The sequence below is a fragment of the Aotus nancymaae genome, unplaced genomic scaffold (assembly GCF_030222135.1).
Source record: "Aotus nancymaae isolate 86718 unplaced genomic scaffold, 86718_ANA_hifiasm-v0.15.2.pri h1tg000006l, whole genome shotgun sequence".
NCBI classification, from domain to species: Eukaryota; Metazoa; Chordata; class Mammalia; order Primates; family Aotidae; genus Aotus; species Aotus nancymaae.
Genome location: NW_026988417.1, coordinates 52,371,453 through 52,393,888, shown reverse-complemented (window position 1 = coordinate 52,393,888; position 22,436 = coordinate 52,371,453). Strand labels below are relative to the sequence as shown.

At 40.4% G+C, this 22,436-nt stretch overlaps 1 protein-coding gene and 1 pseudogene across 2 annotated transcripts in view; both read right to left on the bottom strand.

Annotated features, from left to right (window-relative positions):
• Nucleotides 1-22,436, bottom strand: part of POLR2B (RNA polymerase II subunit B) — a 59,247-nt gene that overhangs the window by 19,082 nt on the left and 17,729 nt on the right. For both annotated transcript variants that reach the window (XM_012441063.2, XM_021670331.2), the window contains 7 exons: nt 14,511-14,675; nt 9,656-9,852; nt 9,389-9,508; nt 7,805-7,991; nt 6,010-6,153; nt 5,627-5,766; nt 5,414-5,525 (listed from right to left, as the gene is read on the bottom strand). In XM_012441063.2, the coding sequence (XP_012296486.1) occupies nt 5,414-5,525; nt 5,627-5,766; nt 6,010-6,153; nt 7,805-7,991; nt 9,389-9,508; nt 9,656-9,852; nt 14,511-14,675 (1,065 nt within the window). The remainder of the gene's footprint in view (nt 1-5,413; nt 5,526-5,626; nt 5,767-6,009; nt 6,154-7,804; nt 7,992-9,388; nt 9,509-9,655; nt 9,853-14,510; nt 14,676-22,436) is intronic.
• On the bottom strand, nt 11,409-11,507 carry LOC135272057 (U6 spliceosomal RNA; annotated as a pseudogene).

Sequence of the window (22,436 nt, the reverse complement as noted above, 5' to 3'; positions counted from 1 at the left end):
GAAACTGAAAATTAGATTGGTATTTTCCCACAGAAGTACTTTTAAAAAGTGAAATGACATCTGGATCCTCTTATTAAGGAAAGGATTGGGTTTATTTAAGAAAAAAAAATATTTGGATTACTCAGTATAAAAACCATGGCACACCATAAAACCTTGATCAAAAACACCAGCCAGATGTGGTAGCTCACGCCTGTAATCGCAGCACCTTGCGAGGACGAGGCAAGCGGATGGCTTGAGCCAAAAAGTTCAAAACCAGCCTGGGCAACATGGAGAAACCCCTTTTCTATAAAAAACACAAAAGAAAAAAAAGTCAGCTGGGCATGGTGGCGTGTCCTATAGTCCCAGCTACCTGGGAGGCTGAAATGGGAGAATCACTGAATCCAGGAAGTCAAGGCTGCAATGAGCCGTAATCCTGCCACTGCACTCCAGCCTGGGCAACCATGTCTCAAAAAACAAAACATCAAAACATCAGGGTTTTCTCCAAAATGAAAGAGTCAAAAGCCAAGAAAGAGAAAATGTTCCAAGTTCCTAGCCAACTGCCTGTCCTTAGAAAGTAATTTGAGGAGGCCAAGCATGGTGGCTCACATCAGCACTTTGGAAGGGCAAGGCGGGTGGATCACCTCAGGTCAGGAGTTTAAGACCAGCCTGGGCAACATGCTGAAACCCCGTCTCTACTAAAAATACAAAAATTAGCTGGGTACAGTGGTGTGTGCCTGTAATCCCAGCTACTCAGGAGGCTGAGGCAGGAGAATCACCTGAGCCCAGGAGATGGAGGTTGCAGTGAACCGAGACTGCGCCACTGCACTCCAGCCTGGGTGACAGAATGAGACTTTGTCTCAAAAAAAAAAAAAAGGTAAGTAATTTGAGGAGAAACACTGTGAGCAAAAATATCATTAGTATCCTAAAGTCCAAGATTCTGCTTTCAAATACATTACCTTAAGTTCTTAGAAAACTAACACTCCTGATAGAATATAGCTCTACGGGCCAGGCGTGGTGGTTTATGCCTGTAATTCCAGCACTTTGGGAGGCCAAGGTGGGTGGATCACGAGGTTAGGAGTTCAAGACCAGCCTGACCAACATAGTGAAACCCCGTCTCTACTAAAAATACAAAAAATTAGGTGGGCATGGTGGCAGGCGCCCGTAATCTCAGCTACTCGGGAGGCTGAGGCAGGAGAATCGCTTGAACCTGGGAGGCAGAGGTTATAGTGGACATTGCACCACTGCACTCCAGCCTGGGTAACAGTGCAAGACCCTGTCTCGAAAAAAAAAAAAAAAAAGAGAGAATATAGCTCTATGGTCCTTTTTTCTTTTTCTTAAATACAAACAGGGTGAAACCCCGTCTCTACTAAAAATACAAAAATTAGCTGCCCAGCAGCTAATTTTGATATGTTGCCCAGGCTGGTTGGTCCTAAATTCCTAGCTTCAAGCATTCCTCCCACCTTAGATACCCAAAGTTATGCAATTACAGGCATGAGCCACCACACTCAACCACTCTACTGTCTTAACGGTAAGAAGGTCATAAATTGAGCTGTGCCTTCTCAAAGGCCAGAGAGTATCTTGAGTCCCACAGGAAACAGGTATTCTTTAGTAAGTCAAAACAGAACTGACAGGAAAGCCTTCTTAATGGGTACAACAAGCTAGAAACAGGTAAAATAAGGACCTCTGGTATCAGAAAATATGAAGAAAAAGTACTAGACTCCTGAAGAATATACATAATTCTCCCACTTAGAACCTCCCAACATTGTTTTCCAACAGATTAAAATGCCTAGTCCAAGGACATAGGGTCCATTTATATGTTCAACATTTACTCAGTAAGACGTGGTCAGAGCTGAAAATACAAAGTCATATTAAGACATGTTCCCTGCCTCTAAGAAGCCAATAGTGTAGTCAATGAGGCAGGCAAATAAGTTACTGTATGGTATAAGCATTCTCAGAGGTATTTAAGTAAAATACACTATTTATAGTCATAGAGATCTAAACTGGAGAGGTCAGCAAAGGCTATCGCCCTCATCCACCAGCTGTTTTTGTAAACAGTTTTTTTCAGTTATGTACTACCTATGGCTGCTTCTCACTATAACAGCAGAGCTAAATATAAATACACACTGTAACAAAACCTCGGTGTGGTGGCACACACCTGTGGTACTTGGGAGCCTGAGGTGTGAGGATCGCTGGGGCCCAGGAGGTAGAGGCTGCAGTAACAGATCATTGTGCCACTACATTCCAGCCTAGGCACCAGAGACAGATCCTCTCAAAACAAACAAACAAAAAATACAGCCAACCGGGTGCATAGCTCCCAACACTAGGAAGCCAAGGCAGGAAGAAGTGCTTGAGCCCAGGAGTTCAAGACCAGCCGGGCAACACAGTAAGAGCCCACCTCTATTAAAAAATAAAGATACTGGCCCGGCACGGTGGCTCACGCCTAATCCTAGCACTTTGGGAGGCCAAGGCGGGCAGATCACAAGGTCAAGAGATCAAGACCATCCTGGCCAACATGGTGAAATCCCATCTCTACTAAAAATACAAAAATAAGCTGGGCACTGGTGGCATGTGCCTGTAGTCCCAGCTACTTGGGAAGCTGAGATAGGAGAATCACTTGAACCTGGGAGACAGAGGTTGCAGTGAGCCAAGATTGTGCCACTGCACTGCACCCTGGTGACAGAGCAAGACTCTGTCTCGAAAACAAACAAACAAAATACAGAGAGAGAGAGAGAGAGAGAGAGACAGAGAGACAGAGAGAGAGAGAGAGAATTTTGTTTTTTAAGCTTTCTCTTAGCCTTGCCTGCCTTCAAGTGAATCACGCTCTTCCTGCCTTCAAGCTGTAAATAAGCCTAGGTCAAAACCCAGGGCCAGGCTGGGCTCAGTGGCTCACATCTGTTATCCCAGCACTTTGGGAGGCCAAGGTAGGCAGATGGCTTGAGCCCAGGAGTTCAAGACCAGCCTGGCCAACTAAGGCAAAACCCCATCTCTACCAAAAACATGAAAATCAGCAGGGCATGGTGGCTCACACTTACAATCCCAGCACTTTGGGAGGCTGAGGCGGGCAGATCACCTGAGGTCAGGAGTTCAACACCAGGCTGGCCAACATGGCGAAACCCCATCTCTACTAAAATTACAAAAATTAGCCACGTGGTGGCAGGCACCTGTAATCCCAGCTACTCAGGAAGCTGAGGCAGGAGAATCATTTGAACCCTAGAGGCAGAGGTTGCAGTGAGTCAAGATCATGTCACTGCACTCCAGGCTGGGAGAGAGAGCGAAACTCCATCTCAAAAAAATAAAAATAGAAATAAAAAAATTAGGTGAGCATGGTGGTACAGGTCTATAATCCCAGCTACTCCGGAGGCTGAGGCATGAGAATTTCTTAAACCCGGAAGGTAGAGGTTGCAGTGAGCTAAAATCACAACACTGCACTCCAGCCGGGGCAAGAGCCAGACTCTGTCCCCCTCTCCAAAAAAAAGAAACTCAAGGCCTGCTGCTGGAAAAGGCCAAGAACAACCAGAACAACCACTCTTCTCTGCTTTGTTAGATACAAAGACCAGCTACTGGCTAAGTGTGTTCAGTTTCTCCTCAAAACCACTTTCATCCAAGGTGTAGATTTGGGAAAGTCAAAAGCCTAGGAGCTACATTCCTCAAACAGTATGCTAAAACCTTTACTTGGGAGAATAATAAAGTTCACACTATATTGTTTTGTTTTGTTTTTGAGATGAAATTTCACTCTTGTTGCCCAGGCTGGAGCGCAATGGCATGATCTCGGCTCACCGTAACCTCTATCTCTGGAGTTCAAGCAATTCTCCTGCGTCAGCCTCCCGAGTAGCTGGGATTACAGGCACATGCCACTATGCCTAGCTAATTTCTTTGTATTTTTAGTAGAGACAGGGTTTCTCCATGTTGGTCAGGCTGGTCTCAAACTCCCAACCTCAGGTGATCTGCCCATCTTGGCCACCCAAAGTGCAGGGAGATGGGGTTTCACTATGTTAGCCAGGCTGGTCTTGAACTCCTGACCTCGTGATCTGCCCACCTTGGCTTCCCAAAGTGATGGATTACAGGCGTGAGCTACCATGCCTGGCCATTGGTACATGCTTTAATCCCTCAATCAGATTTGAGGTTACAGGCATGCACCACCATGCCTGGCTAATTTTGTATTTTTAGTAGAGACAGGGTTTCTCCATGTTGGTCAGGCTGGTCTAGAACTCCCAACATCAGGTGATCTGCCTGCCTCGGCCACCCAAAGTGCAGGGATTACAAGCATGAACCACTGCACCTAGCCTTTTGTTTTTTTTTTTTTGGAGACAGAGTCTTGCTCTGTTGCCCAGGCTGGAGTACAATACCGTGTGACCTCTGCCCACTGCAACCTCTGCCTCCTGGATTCAAGTTATTCTCATACCTAAGCTTCCTGGACTACAAGCACATGCCACCATGCCCGGCTAATTTTTTTTATTTTTAGTAGAGGCAGGGTTTTGCCATGTTGGCCAGGCTGGTCTCGAACTCCTGACCTCAAGTAATCTGCCCACCTTGGACTCTCAAAGAGCTGGGATTACAGGCATGAACCACTAGGCCTGGCCTTATTGTAATAATTTTTTTAAACCCCATCCTAATCCCAAAGCACTTCAATATCCACCTAAATATAAAGGCATCTATTAGCAGTATATCACATTTTATGAATGAATGTCTGGATTCAAAGGATAAATCCCAGATGGTTATTCCTTTTTTAAAAGTATTCTCAGCTTTATAAAAAGATCCCCTAAAGAATTTTTACTTTATGAGTTCTAAAATATAACTTAATAATTTAAAATGTGTCAAAATTTTTAGAAGCATGTATCTAAAGATTAAAACAAGCCAAAAAGTAAAAAAAAAGAAATGAAAAACAATTTTCATGCTGCTGATAAAGACAAAAAAAAATTTTTAATTTAAAAAATAAAAAAGAAGATTAAAGCAATCAATAATTTTTTTTTTTTTGAGACAGAGTCCCACTCTGTCACCCAGGCTGGAGTGCAGTGGCTCAATCTCGCCTCACTACAACCTCTGCCTCCCAGACTCAAGCGATTCTCCTGTCTCAGCCTCCTGAGTAGCTGGGATTATAGGCGCATACCATCACGTCCAGCTAATTTTTGTGTTTTTAGTAGAGATGGGGCTTCACCATATTGGCCAGGCTGGTCTTGAACTCCTGACCTCAGGTGATCCACCCACCTTCACCTTCCAAAGGGCTAGGATTACAGGCATGAGCCCCCGCACCCGGCCTAGCAGTAGCTTATAATTAAATTTACACTTTAGAGTTCAAAGGAATAAAGTTCAAAGAAAGGATGTCAATGCAAAGATAATATTCACTAAAAAAATTAAAAAGATAACTTTTACTAGTTGTATGCCTTGTTGAAAAATCTCACAGACCACACCCTCTTAACTAATTAAAGATTCTTACCTCAGACACAATGATGTCCATCTGACGTCGCAATTTCCTTAGGGTATTCATAAGTTGTTCGGGATCTTTATGTATTCCAACCCAGCAGCCATTAACAAAAATTTTGGTTGCACTACAATGAAAAAGCAAAAGCATTTTACACTTAACAATTCTATACTAAGCTACAACTAAAGATTAACTATAGTTTAAAAGGCTAATTCCATCTTTACACACTCAGCAATAGCTGCAGGAGAAATTTCTTCCAAATTTTCCATACTCCATTCTTCTAAAAATTCCAGAATTGGAGATGGTTGAGATCCAACTGAAATATATGCCATCAAGGCTAAATTCTTCACAAGTCCTACAGCATGGCCCTAAAAAATAAACTAAGTATTAGTCATTCTGATGTTACATGCCTATCAAACTTCTTTTCCATAAACATTTTTCCTTCAATGTGATTTCAAGATTTATTCTTACTTTCTAACAATAAAATTATAAATGATATCTTATTTCTAAACTGCTCTGTATAATTTTTAAAAGTCTATTTCTAAAAGTAATTATGCCCTACATAATTACTCACTGACTTTTTGTCTTGAATATAAATTCTAATGTATTACCTCTGGGGTCTCAGCAGGACACACCATTCCCCACAACGTATTATGCAACTGTCTTGGTTTTGCTAGCTTGCCATCTCTACCAATAGGGGAATTTAAACGACGCAGGTGAGAAAGAGTAGACGCAAAAGTCAGGCGGTTTAACACCTAGAAAAAAATAACAAATCTTTAAAGTTTGGACATTTCTGTGATTCATACTATTACACTCAGGCAAAAGTTTGAACAAAAAAGGCAAATACTTGGAAAATGAAAACTAGCTTCTAAAATATCCTTTAAATAAATAGCAGAGAAAAACAAAACTGTGATTCCAGAATATGTAAGAGAAAAATTCATACTATTACACCCTGTTTATCTCCTGAACAAGAACTCCTTTTCACCTTCTCGGGCTGTGCTAAGTACCTTTCTCCAGCATTCCCACAGAGCAGTAGTGCACATCTCTTATTATAATAGTTACCATGCCATGTTGTAATTATCTGTTTACATCTATCTACAAACATAGACTGTCAACTACTGAAGATTGGGGATCACTGCATCTCCAGCATGTGGCAGAGTACCTGGCACATCATAGCTCCCAATAACAATTTCTTGAACTGAATTTGCAGTGTGGCATTTATCATAACACAGCACAGGGCATAATGAGCTACACATGAATGAACCTGTTTCCTCTGCTAAATAATGATGAGCTCCTTGAAGGCTGAGATAGTATCTCATTCATGTTTGTCAACTCAGTATCACAAATATCAAATATACCCAATAAATCCTTACTGAATTAAAAGGAATTTAAATTTTAACTTTGCTAACAGCAGCCCCTCAAAATTTCTTAAGAGTATCTAGATTTCTGGGAATAAGGAGCTTGATATTGGTGTCTGAATGCCAAATCAATCAGGTAATACTGGTATAGGGTAGTTTAAACAAGCAAAGAAGGGGGAGATCCCCTTAAAAAATGGCATAAAGTACATTACAGGTATTCAATCATCTATGAAAAGCAAATACATAACATTAAAATGCATAGTGAGACACTCTTTAAAAAGCTTTTCTCCATTACTTCATCTGAGAATAGAAGTCCCTACATGTGTAATAGACCAATATATAGAAACCAGTGTCAGAAGTACTGCACTTTCCAACAAAGGAGGCGATGCCCATTTATTCTCTGGATTAACTTCTAATATAGAGCTTCTAAGACATAGAAACTTCACTAACTTGGACTGTCTCACCTGCTAAACAGCTACTCTAATTTGCTAATTGAGTTTCTAAACTGCAAGCCAAAAATCTTAGTAATGCTAACAGCTAATTTAAGAAAACTTCATGTTCATAATTCGAAAGTCCCCAGTAGTTTTATATTTGACCAAGAAAGGAAAGCAATAGAGACCAGGCACAGTGGCTCATGCCTGTAATCTCAGCACTTTGGGAGGTTGAGGTGGGCGGATCACCTGAGGTCAGGAGTTCGAGACCAGCATGGCTAACATGGTGAAACCCTGTCTCTACGAAAAATACAAAAATTAGCTGGGCACGGTGGCAGGTGCCTGTAATCCCAGCTACTCGGGAGGCTGAAACAGGAGAATTGCTTGAACCCAGGAGGTGGAGGTTGCAGTGAGCCAAGATTGCGCCATTGCACTCCAGCCTGGGCAACAAGAGAGAAAGTCTTTCTATAAAAGAAAGAGGGAGGGAGGGAGGGAGGGAGGGAGGGAGGAAGGAAGGAAGGAAGGAGGAAAATAATCTACATTCAACAAACAAAACAATCTCCTAGTCCTATAAACATGTTTCCTATTGAACCTGTAGTCGTAGTTGACACCCTTACCTGAGATACTCCAGCTCTGGCTTGATGAGCTTTCTTTTGATCACCCCAGTTTCCAGTAGCTAAAGAGTATTTTAGGCCATCAGATATGATCCGTGTTTTAATTGCCAACTCCAAGTTAAAATCCTTTCCTCGATCAATAAATTTCTGTGCATAGATCCGCACTTCTTTAAGTAAATTCTTAAACATGCTGCCGAATAAAATGGTATTATTTTAAACATGTAAAAGTCTATAACGGCCGGGCGCGGTGGCTCACGCCTATAATCTCAGCACTTAGGGAGGCCGAGACGGGTGGATCACGAGGTCAAGAGATCGAGACCATCTTGGTCAACATGGTAAAACCCCGTCTCTACTAAAAACACAAAAATTAGCTGGGCTGGTGGCGCACGCCTGTAGTCCCAGCTACTCGGGAAGCTGAGGCAGGAGAATTGCTTGAACACAGGAGACAGAGGTTGCGGTGAGCCGAGATAGAGCCACTGCACTCCAGCCTGGGTAACGAGAGCGAAACTCCGTCTCAAAAAAAAAAAGTCTATAACAAATATTGTCAACAGGAGCAATATTGCAAAAAAAAGTGTGGGGAAGGCAAGCAAAAATGGTTTGGGCAGAGTAAAAGTTGTTATTGCTCTTTTATGTCTAGAGCACAGACATATGTATAGTACATGAACATATATGGCAGGGGAGCAATTACACAAAAATGTGAAAAGAGGAGGGGCACAGTGGCAATCCCAGCACTTTGAGAGTCCGAGACAGACAGATCACCTGAGGTCAGGAGTTTGAGACCAGCCTGGCCAACATAGAGAAACCCCGTCTCTACCAAAAATACAAAAATTAGCCAGACATGGTGGCATACGCCTACAGTCCTAGCTACTTGGGAGGCTGAGGCAGGAAAATTGCTTGATCTCGGGAAGGGGAGGTTGCAGTGAGCCAAGATCATGCCACTGCACTCTAGCCTGGGCGACAAGAGCGAAATTCCATCTTAAAAAAAAAAAAGAAGTGTCAAAAGAGGCTCCTTAGTGGGGCAGTATCAAAAAAAAGGTGAAAAACACTAATCTAGAACATACTAAATAACAAAACACATGCAAAACACTGCTAATGTTATCCTTTTTATATTGTCTACATATTTCGTTTTTGAAAATACCTTTTTTCCAATTATAGGAAATATGGAAAATATAAAAACATCAAGAATAAAATTAAAAATCGCACATAATACCAATACTGAGAGACTATCACTGATAGTATTTTTAAATATTTCTCTCCAGCTTTTGTATATATGTGTACAAAAATACAAAAGCAGGACAAAATCCAATACCCTTAGGAAAACCAAGACAATAATTCAGCTTTCTCAAACATCTTACAAAGCTACCAGAGGAATAAAGAATATATAAACACATAATATATTTTCCTCATAAACCTGGCTTTCCTAGACACGAACCAAAACTAAATCTGAGCAAGCAGCAAAAAAAATGTAGCTAACTTTATAAGCACCCAACGTGGGTGCCAATACAGTTTAGCTTGGCCATGTGCAATGACCAATCTCAAGTGAAATAAATCTCCCTGCTTTAACAACTTCATTATGTAATTGCTTACCCTCTAAATAAGAATGCAAGCAGCGGCCCAGCAAGATCCAATCTCTTGTTTCCATAGTGATCTCTGTCGTCTAGTTCTCTTCTACCCAAAGCTGCTAGAAGTAACCTATGAACCATATAGCTTAAAAAAAAAAAAAGAAAGAAAGAAAACAGTTTTAAGCTTTTTTTTCTTGACTTATATGTTAAAAACATCATTTTTAACTTTAAGAAAAACCTTTATCTCAACTATATCTTGATAAAGAACTTAAAACAATGAAATTTAACGTACCCCAAGAAATAGGCTTTTTTGGTCTCACAAAAATCACTGACACCAACATGAGGGAGCATTTCTTTTTGTAAAACTTCCTTTGCATATTTAATTCTTTTCTCTTTAGTAACACCAGGCTTTGCCCCTCTTGAACCAATGAAATTTAGTGCAACATTCTGTTCTTGGATGACAAAAGCTTCATCGAGAGAAGGTTTAACCTATAAGACAATTTAAATAAAAGTTATTTTCAAATTCATGTTGTTAACTTATAATGAGTAAACTGCCACTTAGTTTATAACACACCAAGCATCCCTACAAACCTAATAAAATATGCAAGCATTTTTAGAAAATCAAGAAATCACAAAATCTTAGAAGATACCTCAGAGATCTAGAGATCTCTGACAAAATCCACTCATCAGCACAGGTAACTATACTTTCTAGATAATACAAATAATTCCATTATAAAAAGAGTAGTGTGTGGCTCGGAGCAGTGGCTCATCTCATGCCTGTAATCCCAGCACTTTAAGAGGCTAAGGTGAGCAGATCGCTTAAGTCCAAGAGTTTGAGACTTGTCTGGACAACACAGCGAAACCTTGCCTCTACTAAAATACAAAAATCAGCCGGCTGCAGTGGCACACGCCTATAGTCCCAGCTACTTGGGAGGCTGAAGTGAGAAAATCACTTGAACCTGGGAGGTAGAGGTTGCAGTCAGCTGAGATGGTGCCACTGTACTCCACCCTGGGTGACAGAGACCTTGTCTCAAAAAAAAAAAAGAGTACTGTTTCTTTTTTACATTTTACCAATGGCAAAATAAAGTCCCAGATACCTAAAATCAATTTACAGAATTTTCATAGTCAAATTAAAATTCACTGAACTACAAATGGATAAATGTGCCAGACTGTTTTCAGTTTTGGTATTAAAAAATGTTTAGCCTGGGTGGGGTGGCTCACTCCTATAATCCTAACACTTTGGGAGGCCAAAACAGGAGGATGGTTTGAGCCCAGGAGTTCAAAACCATGCTGGGAAAGAAGTGAGAACCTAAATCTACAAAAGAAAAATAAATTTGCAATCAGTGTGTACCCTGGATATAAAAAAAGATTTAAATTAAACCCAATATTTTGCAATGGAGACTATTTTTACTTTATTTCATTTTTTGAGACACGGTCTCACCCTGTTGCCCTAGCTGGAATGCCATGGTGAGATTCTGGTTCAATGCAGCCTCAGCCTCCCAGGTTCAAGCAATTCTCCTGCCTCAGCCTCCTGAGTACCTGAGACTACAGGCGCATACCACCATGCCCAGCTAATTTTTGTATTTTTAGTAGAGATGGGATTTCACCATGTTGGCCAGGATGGTCTCGAACTCCTGACCTTGTGATCCGCCTGTCTCAGCCTCCCAAAGTGCTGAGATTACAGGTATGAGCCACCGTGCCCAACCCAAAGGTTAATTTAAAAGCACACTGTGAAAGAGACCTGCATTCCATTCCTGCCACTATCTGTGGCCTCTGAGAAGGCATGTAATGGATTTCCTAACTACAAAAGGGTTACATAAAATAATTTCTAAGTTGACACCAATTCTAATATTCTAAATTTCCAACTATACACAATAATGAGCACGAGAAATGAAGGGTAACATTTGAAAACTCTGACCTCTGTAAGTACCCTTTGATCTTATCCCAGGCACTGAAATGCCTTTCTTGCCCTTGATTGCTTGTCTTTTTATCACTGATCCACAAATTTTTTTTTTAAAGACAGGTAGAGGACCCAAGGGTCAAACAAAAATATGAAACACTTCTCAAATTTGTATGTCATCCTTACACAGAGGCGTGCTAACCTCTATATCGTTCCAATATTAGTATAGGTGCTACAAAAGCAAGGACCATTCCACAAGTTTAAACATCGAAATTCCAATCATGGAAACAAAGATCAGAAAAAAGCCCTGTAACCAGTCAAAGCAAGGCCACAGATAAGTACAGTAAATCAAAGGGATACTTTTTTAAAGGAAAATGCCATTGTTGTTAAAAAAAAAAAAAACTATTTCGTTAAAATATAGATTAGAAAAAAAGGAGTAACAATAATAATGTACTTTTAGAAGAAAAAAGTAGTTTTATGAAGTGAATGCTTGACTCAGAGACTTGTAAAAAATTGGCCTAAGCAAAAAAAATAAAATAAAATTGGCCTAAGCTTCCTAAGTGCTGAAAAAACAAACAGTAATACTCAAAGAGGTAACATACATAAAGCATATCATATTTTTCACTTTACTACGTAAACTTCGGGTTGGGGCTGGGCGCTGTGGCTCATGCCTGTAATCCCAGCATTTTGTGAGGCTGAGGAGTGTGAACCGTTTAAGCTCAAAAGTTTAAAATCAACCTGGGCAACATGGCAAAACCCCATCTCTACCAAAAATACAAAAAATTAGCCAAGCATGGCGGTGCATACCTGTGGTCCCAGCTACTCAGGAGGCTGAGGTGGGAGGATTACTGGTGCCCCGGAAGTCAAGGCTGCAGTGAGCCATGATTTCACCACTGCACTTCAGCCTGGGTGACAGAGTGAGACCCTGCCTCAAATAATAATAATAATGAGGCATATAACTACTGGCAAAATCTGAAAGCAAAATCTGAAAGTAAAATCTAACCAGAACCCATTTTTCTCATGTAACCACATCAACAAATATTCAGATAACTAAAATGCACTCCCCATTCTAACTTTGTGACAAAGATTTAGCCTGCAGTTTACCTTATTTCTCTGTAGTCTTAAACACTCTGGACAATTTAAGACAACTTTAAGAATATCATTTACTGTTCAGACAGGAACACCAAGGGAAAAAAACTGATAAGGAATTGGATATATAACCCCAAAAACCCTTCCCATAAAAGGTTCTCACAAAAGTAGTAACCTTACAGTGGAGGCACCTAACAGACACGACTGTGAAGCAATCAAAGTTAACAGTACCACTACTGGGGCAAAATGACAAACATGACTCTTGAGACGCTCTGGGAAGCACATATTCCTTAAGCATTTTTTCTGCTAAAAAATGCATAAACTGAAACTAATCATGGGGAAATTATATGAAAAACTCAATTAAGGACAATTCTACCAAATAAATGGCCTGCCCTCTATAAACCTTATATGTTATGAAAGACAAAGAAAGGCCAAGGAGGCCGGGCATGGTGGTTCACGCCTGTAATCCCAGCAGTTTGGGAGGCTGAGGCGGCAGATCACTTGAGATCAGGAGTTCGAGACCAGCTTGGCCAACATGGTGAAACCCCGTCTCTGCTAAAAATACAAAAACTAGCCAGGTGTGGGTGGTGCATGCCTATAATCCCAGCTACTGGGAAGGCTGAGGCAGGAGAACCCTGGAATCCAGGAAGTGGAGGTTGCAGTGAGCTGAGATTGCACCACTGCACTCCAGCCTGGGTGACAAAGTAAGACCTTGTCTCCCAAAAAAAAAAAAAAAAAAACAAACAAAGGCCAAGGAAAGATTTTAAAAGACTTTAAAAGACACACGAACAAAATGCAATGCATGATTCTGAATTGGACTCTGAACTATATAAGATATTAAACTTGGCCAGTCACAGTGGCTCACGCCTGTAATCCCAACACTTTAAGAAGCGGAGGTGGAGGGATCACCTGAGGTCAGGAGTTCGAGACCAGCCTGGCCAATGTGGCAAAACCCCATCTCTAGTACAAATATGTAGTGGCATGCACCTGTAATCCTAGTTACTCAGGAGGCTGAGGCAAGAGAACACTTGAACCCAAGAGGTGGAGGTTGCAGTGCACTGAGATCATGCCACTGCACTCCAGCCTGGGCGACTGAGTAAAACTCTGTCTCAGGAAAAAAAAAAGATATTAAACTTAAATTATTATACACTATTAATGTACAGATCTTACTACTTAATAGTTTTCACTATTATCAGGACAACTGACAAAAATCTGAGTAAGATCTATACATTAACAGTATTGTATCTAAGTAAAATTTTCTAATTTAAATAATTATACTGTGACTATATAAGTGATTATCTTGATTCTTAGGAAACATACACTGAAGTGTTTGGGAGTAAAGGGCTGTTGCCTATAACTTAACTCTCCAGTGGTCCAGGAAAGAAAAAATGTGTTATTATAGAAAGAATGAATGATAAAGCAAATGTGACAAAAGTAACAAATGGTGAATTTGGGTGAAGCGCATGTAAGACTTTTCTATATTATTCTTGCAACTTTTTTTTTTTTTTTGAGATAAGGTCTCACTCTGTCACTCCAGGCTAGAGTGGGAAGGCATGATTAGGGCTCACTGCAGCCTCCACCTCCTGGACTCAAGTGATCCTCCCACTTCAGCCTCCTCAGTAGCAGGGACTACAAGCACATGCCACCATGCCTGGCTTTTGTATTTTTTTTGTAGAGACGGCTCTCCCTATGTTGCCCAGGCTGGTCTCAAACTCCTGGACTCAAGTGATCCTCCCGCCTTGGCCTCCCAAAGTGCTGGGATTATAGGCATGAATCACCATGCCTGGCCGTTTTGTAACTTTTTTGTAAATCTGAATTATTTCAATATAAAAAGTTAAACAACAGACATCAACTACTCATTTTCCCTTTTTACTAAATTGCACCAAGCTGGTGTGTTTCTGCAAGCTTCCTTACCACTACTTCTTCTTGCTGCTGTTATTAACTCCAGCTGCCTCTGGTTTTCATGTCTATTTTATACCAAACTGACAGAAGTGAGGCCCAGGAAGGGCTGACAGCTTCTACTACACAGTAAATGGCATGAGATTTGTGACAGCTAAATTACTCTTCAGAACAGCTTTCTACTACGTTTTAAGGTTAGCAACAATCAGTAACTCTAAATCTCTTATAAAGCTCTGAATACATTTTGCTTTCACATTACCATTTCCATCATCTCTGGATCTTCAAAATCATAAATAATGTGTTCTAAAATATCTCTGTCAGACACAAAACCTAATGCTCTGAACACAATAATGATGGGAACTTCTTGCTTGATATATGGTAGAGTTGCCACAATGCGCTGACCAATAGCACTCTTTTTTGCACCCTAGAAAAAGAAAGTATCGTTAGAACATGAATATACCAAAGCTCGCAGCAATATAAAAACATGAAGAGAACCATTTAATACATATATTATTTGTGCATATTTCAAAAGAAGCATGCCTCCCATACTATGAGGAACCTCCTATGATAGTTTTTCAAAACCACTGAAACAAGTGTACTAATTTTACACACAGGTGGGTCACTTAGACCTAAGAGAACTTCCATTCTCTCCTATCTGCCTGCCAAGATTCTCTCAGAATTATCCAATACTGTATTTGGAAATTACTTTTGGCTGCAAAAGAATATGAATACTGATTCCTTAACTCTTCCCACCCCACCTCCCACTCCAAAAACAAACCTCTGAAGAAAGAAAGAGATGAGGGGTTAAAAAAAAGAGAGAGAATATGAACAGACAAATATGGAGAAAAGCTAAGCACACAATGAAAAATAAATATTAAATCAGAGCCGGTCTGTGAGGCATTTCCTTGTTTCAATGTTTCAAAATTAACAGCCTCTTTCACACAGCTTCTTTTTTCCAATTTCTCTCTCTTTAATTGTACACACATACAAAAACAAATTAAAAGTTACTAGCCTATGACATACCTGATTTCTCAGTTTTAATCATATTTTTCTGATTAAATATCAATTTCACTCTATCTTCCCTTGGCATCATAACCCTACATTATTACGATTCCTCTAATAACTTCCATCATCTTCCTCCTCCCACCACAGGCCTCCTTCTTTAGAACTCCTCTCATGGGTTTGTTCAGTAACAACTTTTCATAAGTGACACCCAAATCTTCATCTTGATCTTTTTCCTGTGCCCCCATATCTCCAATTGCCAACTGGTTGTTTCTACTTGGACATCAATTATTCCATTTAGTCTACTATTTGTTTCATCATAGATCTTATTTCAGAACAAGCAGAACATTAAAAAATAATATAGCTGGGCATGGTGGTTCATGCATATAATCCCAACACTTTGGGAGGCCAAAGCAGGAGGACTGCTTGAGACCAAGAGTTCAAGACCACCCTGGACAACATAGTGGGAACTCATCTCTATAAATATTTTTAAAAATTTTTAAAGAAAAATAAATAATGTCTACAACATGCGCTCCCCAAAAATCTTGTCCAAAACTGAAGTTATTACGTTCTCTCCTAAACCAATTACTGGACGTTCACCACTCTCCTGGAACCTCACAATAGAAATCACAGTATCTTAGCTGACTCATCCTTTTATCATTCTGCCCCCATTCCCATCAAATACTTGTACATTCTGCCCCCATTTCCATTATTGGGTCAGCAGATTTGGAAAGGTGGCCCCCTTTTGTACTTAGAAGAGTCTTAGGTTATTGATGTGAACCTTTAGTTAAAATCCACTAATCCAGATCCACCCTGATCATCTACTTGTCACTCATTATTCAACATACTCCATCCAGTTCAATCAAAGCTATCTTCCAGTGAGTCTCCAAACACTCATCCCCACTCTTTTCCAATAAGAATGTACTTCCAGTTTCTCTCTGCTTATATAAATCTACACTATCTTTCAAAGTGTAAGTCAAATCCCATCTTCTCTATGAAGTGTCATGAACTGGTCCAGGCAGTGGCTCACAACTATGATCCCGGTACTTTGGCAGGCCAAGGCGGGCAGGTTACTTGAGCTCAGAAGTTTGAGACCATCCTAGGCAACATAGTGAAACCCTGTCTCTACTAAAAAACACAAAAATTAGCCAGGTGTGGTGGTGCATGCCTGTAATCTAACTACTTTGGAGGCGGAGGTATGAGAATCGCTTAAGTCAGGAGATGGAGGTTGCAGTGAGGCAAGATCTCAACCACTGCACTTCAGCCTTGGCAACAGAGTGAGATCCTGTCTCAAAAAAACATAGTTTGCATGGACACACCATACTAGTAATCTCATTCTCCTCTAAATTTCTATAAAACTGTTATATATAATAGGTGTCATTTGGCCTCTGCGCTGTGTTACTATCATTTAATATCTAAAGCTTGTATTCCCAAGAAAACCATCCCCTCCCCTCCCCTCCCCACCCTTCTCTCTTTCTTTCGAGACAGAGTCTGGCTCTGTCACCCATGCTAGAGTGCACCTGGCACCGATCTCAGCTCACTGCAACCTCAGCACCCAAGCCATCTTCCCACCTCAGCTTCCGGAGTAACCGGGACTACAGGCGCTTGCCATCACACCCAGCTAATTTTGGGGGTTTTGTTGTTGTTTTGCTAGCGACAGTGTTTTGCCATGGTGTCCAGGCTGGTCTCACACTCCCGGGCTCAAGCAGTCCACCCACCTCAGCTTCCCAAAGTGCTGAGATTACAGGCATGAGCCACCACACCTGGCTGTCTTCTCTATAAGGATTGTGTGTTTTAATGATCTCTTACAATACCCAGTAATGTTGTGCACATGGGAAGAATGCTTACCTTACAAATAAAATATTATGAAAGGCTGGGCACGGTGGTTCACGCCTGTAGTCCCAGCACTCTGAGAGACAGAGGTGGGCGGATCACAAGGTCAGGCATTCAAGACCAGCCTGGCCAAAATGGCGAAACCCCGTCTCTACTAAAAATACAAAAATTAGCTGGGCATGGTGGCAGGTGCCTGTAATTCTAGCTACTCAGGAGGCTGAGGCAGGAGAATCACTTGAACCTGGGAGGAGGAGGTTGCAATGAGCCAAAATCGTGCCATTGCACTTCAGCCTGGGTGACAAGACCAAAGCTCCGTCTCAAAAAAAAGAAAAAGAAAAAGAAAAAAAATTTCATCAAGGTTGAAATGAAGGAAAAACTGTTAAGGGCACCCAGTGAGAAAGGTCTTGTTACCCACAAAAGGAAGCCCATCAGACTAACAGTGGATCTTTCTGCAGAAACCCTACAACCAGAAGAGAGTGGGGGCCAATATTCAACATTCTCAAAGAATTTTCAACCTATAATTTCATATCCAGACAAACTAAGCTTCATAAGCAAAGGAGAAATAAAATCCTTTACAGACAAGCAAATGCTGAGAGATTTTGTCACCACCACACCTGCCTTACAAGAGCTCCTGAAAGAAGCACTAAACATGGAAATGAACAACCAGTACCAGGCACTCCAAAAACATACCAAACTGTAAAGACCACGGACACTATGAAGAAATGGCATCAATTAAGGGGCAAAATAACCAGCTAGCATCATAATTACAGGATAAATTTTACATATTAACATTAAATGTAAAAGGGCTAAATGCCCCAATTAAAAGACACAGACACAGACACAGACCAGCAAGTTGGATAAAGAGTCAAGACCCATCAGTGTGCTGTATTCAGGCAACTCATCTCATGTGCAAAGACAAACACAGGCTTAAAATAAAGGGATGGAGGAATATTTACCAAGCAAATAAGAGCAGGAGTTGCAATCCTATTCTCTGATAAAACAGACTTTAAACCAACAAAGATCGAAACAGACAAAGGCATTACATAATGGTAAAGGGATCAACACAACAAGAAGAGCTAACTATCCTAAATATATATTCTCCCAATACAAGAGCACCCGGATTCATAAAGTAAATTCTTAGAGACCTACAAAGAGATTTAGACTACCACACAATAATAGTGGGAGACTTTAACACCCCACTGTCAATATTAGACAAATCAACGAGACAGAAAATCAACAAGGATATTCAGGACTTGAACTCAGCTCTGGACCAAGCACACCTAATAGATAGCTACAGAACTCTCCACCCCAAATCAACAGAGTATACATTCTTCTCAGCACCACATCACACTTATTCTAAAATTGACCACATAATTGGAAGTAAAACACTCCTTAGCAAATGCAAAAGAATGGAAATCATAACAAAGAGTCTCTCAGACCACAGTGCAATCAAATTAGAACTCAGGATTAAGAAACTCACTCAAAACTGCACAACTGCATGGAAACTGAACAACCTGCTCCTGAATGACTACTCGGTAAATAACAAAATTAAGGCAGAAATGAAGAAGTTCTTTCAAACCAGTGAGAACAAATACATAACGTACCAGAATCTCTGGGACACATTTAAAGCAGTCTAGAGGGAAATTAATAGCGCTAAATGCCCACAAGAGAAAGCAGGAAAGATCTAAAATCGACACCCTAACATCAGAATTAAAAGAACTAGAGAGGCAAGGTCAAACAAATTCAAAAGCTAGCAGAAGACAAGAAATAACTAAGATCAGAGCAGAACTGAAGAGGATGGAGACACGAAAAAACCTACAAAAAAAAAAAAAATCAATGAATCCAGGAGCTGGTTTTTTGAAAAGATCAACAAAATAGACCGCTAGCCAGACTAATAAGGAAGAAAAGAGAGATGAATCAAATAGATACAATAAAAAATGATAAAGGGGATATCACCACTGATCCCACAGAAATACAAACTACCATCAGAGAATACTATAAAAACCTCTATGCAAATAAACTAGAAAATCTAGAAGAAATGGATAAATTCCTAGACACATACACCCTCCCAAATCTAAACCAGGAAGAAGCTGAATCTCTGAATAGACCAATAACAAGTTCAGAAATTGAGGCAATAATTAATAGCCTACCAAACACAAAAAGTCCAGGACCAGACAGATTCACAGCCGAATTCTACAAGAGGTATAAAGAGGAGCTGATACCATTCCTTCTAAAACTATTCCAAACAACAGAAAAAGAGGGAATCCTCCCTAACTTATTTTATGAGGCCAGCATCATCCTGATACCAAAACCAGGCAGAGACACAACAAAAAAAGAAAATTTCAGGCCAATATCCCTGATGAACATCAATGCAAAAATCCTCGATAAAATACCAGCAAACCGAATATACAGCAGCATATGAAAAAGCTTATGTACCACAATCAAGTCGGCTTCCTCCCTGGGATGCAAGGCTGGTTCAACATATGCAAATCTACAAACATAATCCATCACATACACAGAACCAATGGCAAAAACCTCATGATTATCTCAATAGATGCAGAAAAGGCCTTCAATAAAATTCAACACCCCTTCATGCTAAAAACTCTCAATAAACTAGGTATTGATAGAATGTATCTCAAAATAACAAGAGCTACTTATGACAAGTCCACAGCCAATATAACACTGAACAGGCAAAAACTGGAAACATTCCCTTTGAAAACTGGCACAAGACAAGGATGCCCTCTCTCACCACTCCTAGTCAACATAGTATTGGAAGTTCTGGCCAGTGCAATCAGGCAAGAGAAAGAAATAAAGGATATTCAAATAAGAAGAGAGAGTCTAATTGTCTCTGTTTGTAGATGACATGATTGTATATTTAGAAAACCCCACTGTCTTAGCCCAAAATCTCCTAAAGCTGATAAGCAACTTCAACAAAGTCTCAGGATACAAATTCGATGTGCAAAATTCACAAGCATTCCTATACACCAATGATAGACAAACAGAGAGCCAAATCATAAGTGAACTCCCATTCACAGCTGCTACAAAGATAATTAAATACCTAGGAATACAACTTACAAGGGATGTGAAGGACCTCTTCAAGGAGAACTACAAACCACTGCTCAATGAAACGAGAGAGTACACAAACAAATGGAAAAACATTCCATGCTCATGGATAAGAACAATCAATATCAAGAAAATGGCCATACTGCCCAAAGTAATTCACAGATTCAATACTATCCCTATCAAGCTACCATTGACTTTCCTCACAGAATTAGAATAAACTAGTTTAAATTTCATATGAAACCAAAAAGGAGCCTGTATAGCCAAGACAATCTTAAGCAAAAAGAACAAAGCTAGAGGCATCATGCTACCTGACTTCAAACTACACTACAAGGTTACAGTAACCAAAACAGCATGGTACTGGTACCAACACAGATACATAGACCAATAGAACAGAACAGAGGCCTCAGAAATAATGCCGCACATCTACAACCACCTGATCTTTGAGAAACCTGACAAAAACAAGCAATGGGGAAAGGATTCCCTATTTCATAAATGGTGTTGGGAAAACTGGCTAGCCACATGCAGAAAACTGAAACTGGACCCCTTCCTTACACCTTATACAAAAATAAACTCAAGATGGATTAAAGACTTAAACATAAGACCTTAAACCATAAAAACCATAGAAGAAAACCTAGGCAATGCCATTCAGGACACAGGCATGGGCAAAGACTTCATGACTAAAACACCAAAAGCAATGGCAACAAAAGACAAAATTGACAAATGGGATCTAAATAAACTAAAAAGGTTCTGCACAGCCAAACAAATTATCATCAAAGTGAACAGACAACTCACAGAATAGGAGAAAAATCTTTGCAATCTATCCATCTGACAAAGGGCTAATATCCAGAATCTACAAAGAACTTAAATTTACAAGAAAAGAACAACCCCATCAAAAAGTGGGCAAAGGACATGAACAGACACTTCTCAAAAGAAGACATTTATGCAGCCAACAAACATATGAAAAAAAGCTCATCATCACAGGTCATTAGAAAAATGCAAATCAGGCCGGGCGCGGTGGCTCAAGCCTGTAATCCCAGCACTTTGGGAGGCCGAGGCGGGTGGATCACGAGGTCAAGAGATCGAGACCATCCTGGTCAACATAGTGAAACCCCGTCTCTACTAATACAAAAAATTAGCTGGGCACGGTGGCACGTGCCTGTAATCCCAGCTACTCAGGAGGCTGAGGCAGGAGAATTGCCTGAACCCAGGAGGCGGAGGTTGCGGTGAGCCGAGATCGCGCCATTGCACTCCAGCCTGGGTAACGAGCGAAACTCCGTCTCAAAAAAAAAAAAAAAAGAAAAATGCAAATCAAAACTACAATGAGATGCCCTCTCACACCAGTTAGAATGGCAATCATTAAAAAGTCAGGAAACAACAGATGCTGGGGAGGATGTGGAGAAATACACTTTTACACTGTTGGTGGGAGTGTAAATTAGTTCAACCATTGAGGAAGACAGTGTGGTGATTTCTCAAGGATTTAGAACCAGAAATACCATTTGACCCAGTAGTCCCACTACTAGGTATATACACAAAGGATTATAACTCATTCTACCATAAAGACACATGCATGCATATGTTTACTGCAGCATTATTCACAATAGCAAAGTCCTGGAACCAACCCAAATGCCCATCAAAGATAGACTGGATAAAGAAAACGTGGCACATATACACCATGGAATACTATGCAGCTATAAAAAAGGATGAGTTCAGGTCCTTTGCAGGGACATGGATGAAGCTGAAAACCATCATTCTCAGCAAACTAATACAAGAACAGAAAACCAAACACTGCATGTTCTCACTCTTAAGTGGGAGTTGAACAATGAGAATACATGAACACAGGAAGGGGAACATCACACACCGGGGCCTGTATCAGGGTGGGGGTCTGGGGGAGGCATAGCGTTAGGAGAAATATCTAATGTAGAGGACGGGTTGATGGATGCGGCAAACCACCATGGCACATGTATACCTATGTAACAAAGCTGCACATTCCACACATGTACCCCAGAACTTAAAGTATAAAATACACATACATATGAATGAAAAACATGCTTGAGATGACAGGTATGCTAAGCATCCTAATTTGACCATTTCACATTGTATACATGCATCAAAACATCACACTGCATCCCAAACCTGCATAATTATTAAATTTAAAATAAAACTTTATTAAAAATTACAAAAAAAAAAAAAAACAAATGGAAACACCAGTTACCAAAAACCATTCAGTCTCATTTACAAATAAAAACCATTTTAATTATTTAAAACACCTATTCTCTATCTGCATTTA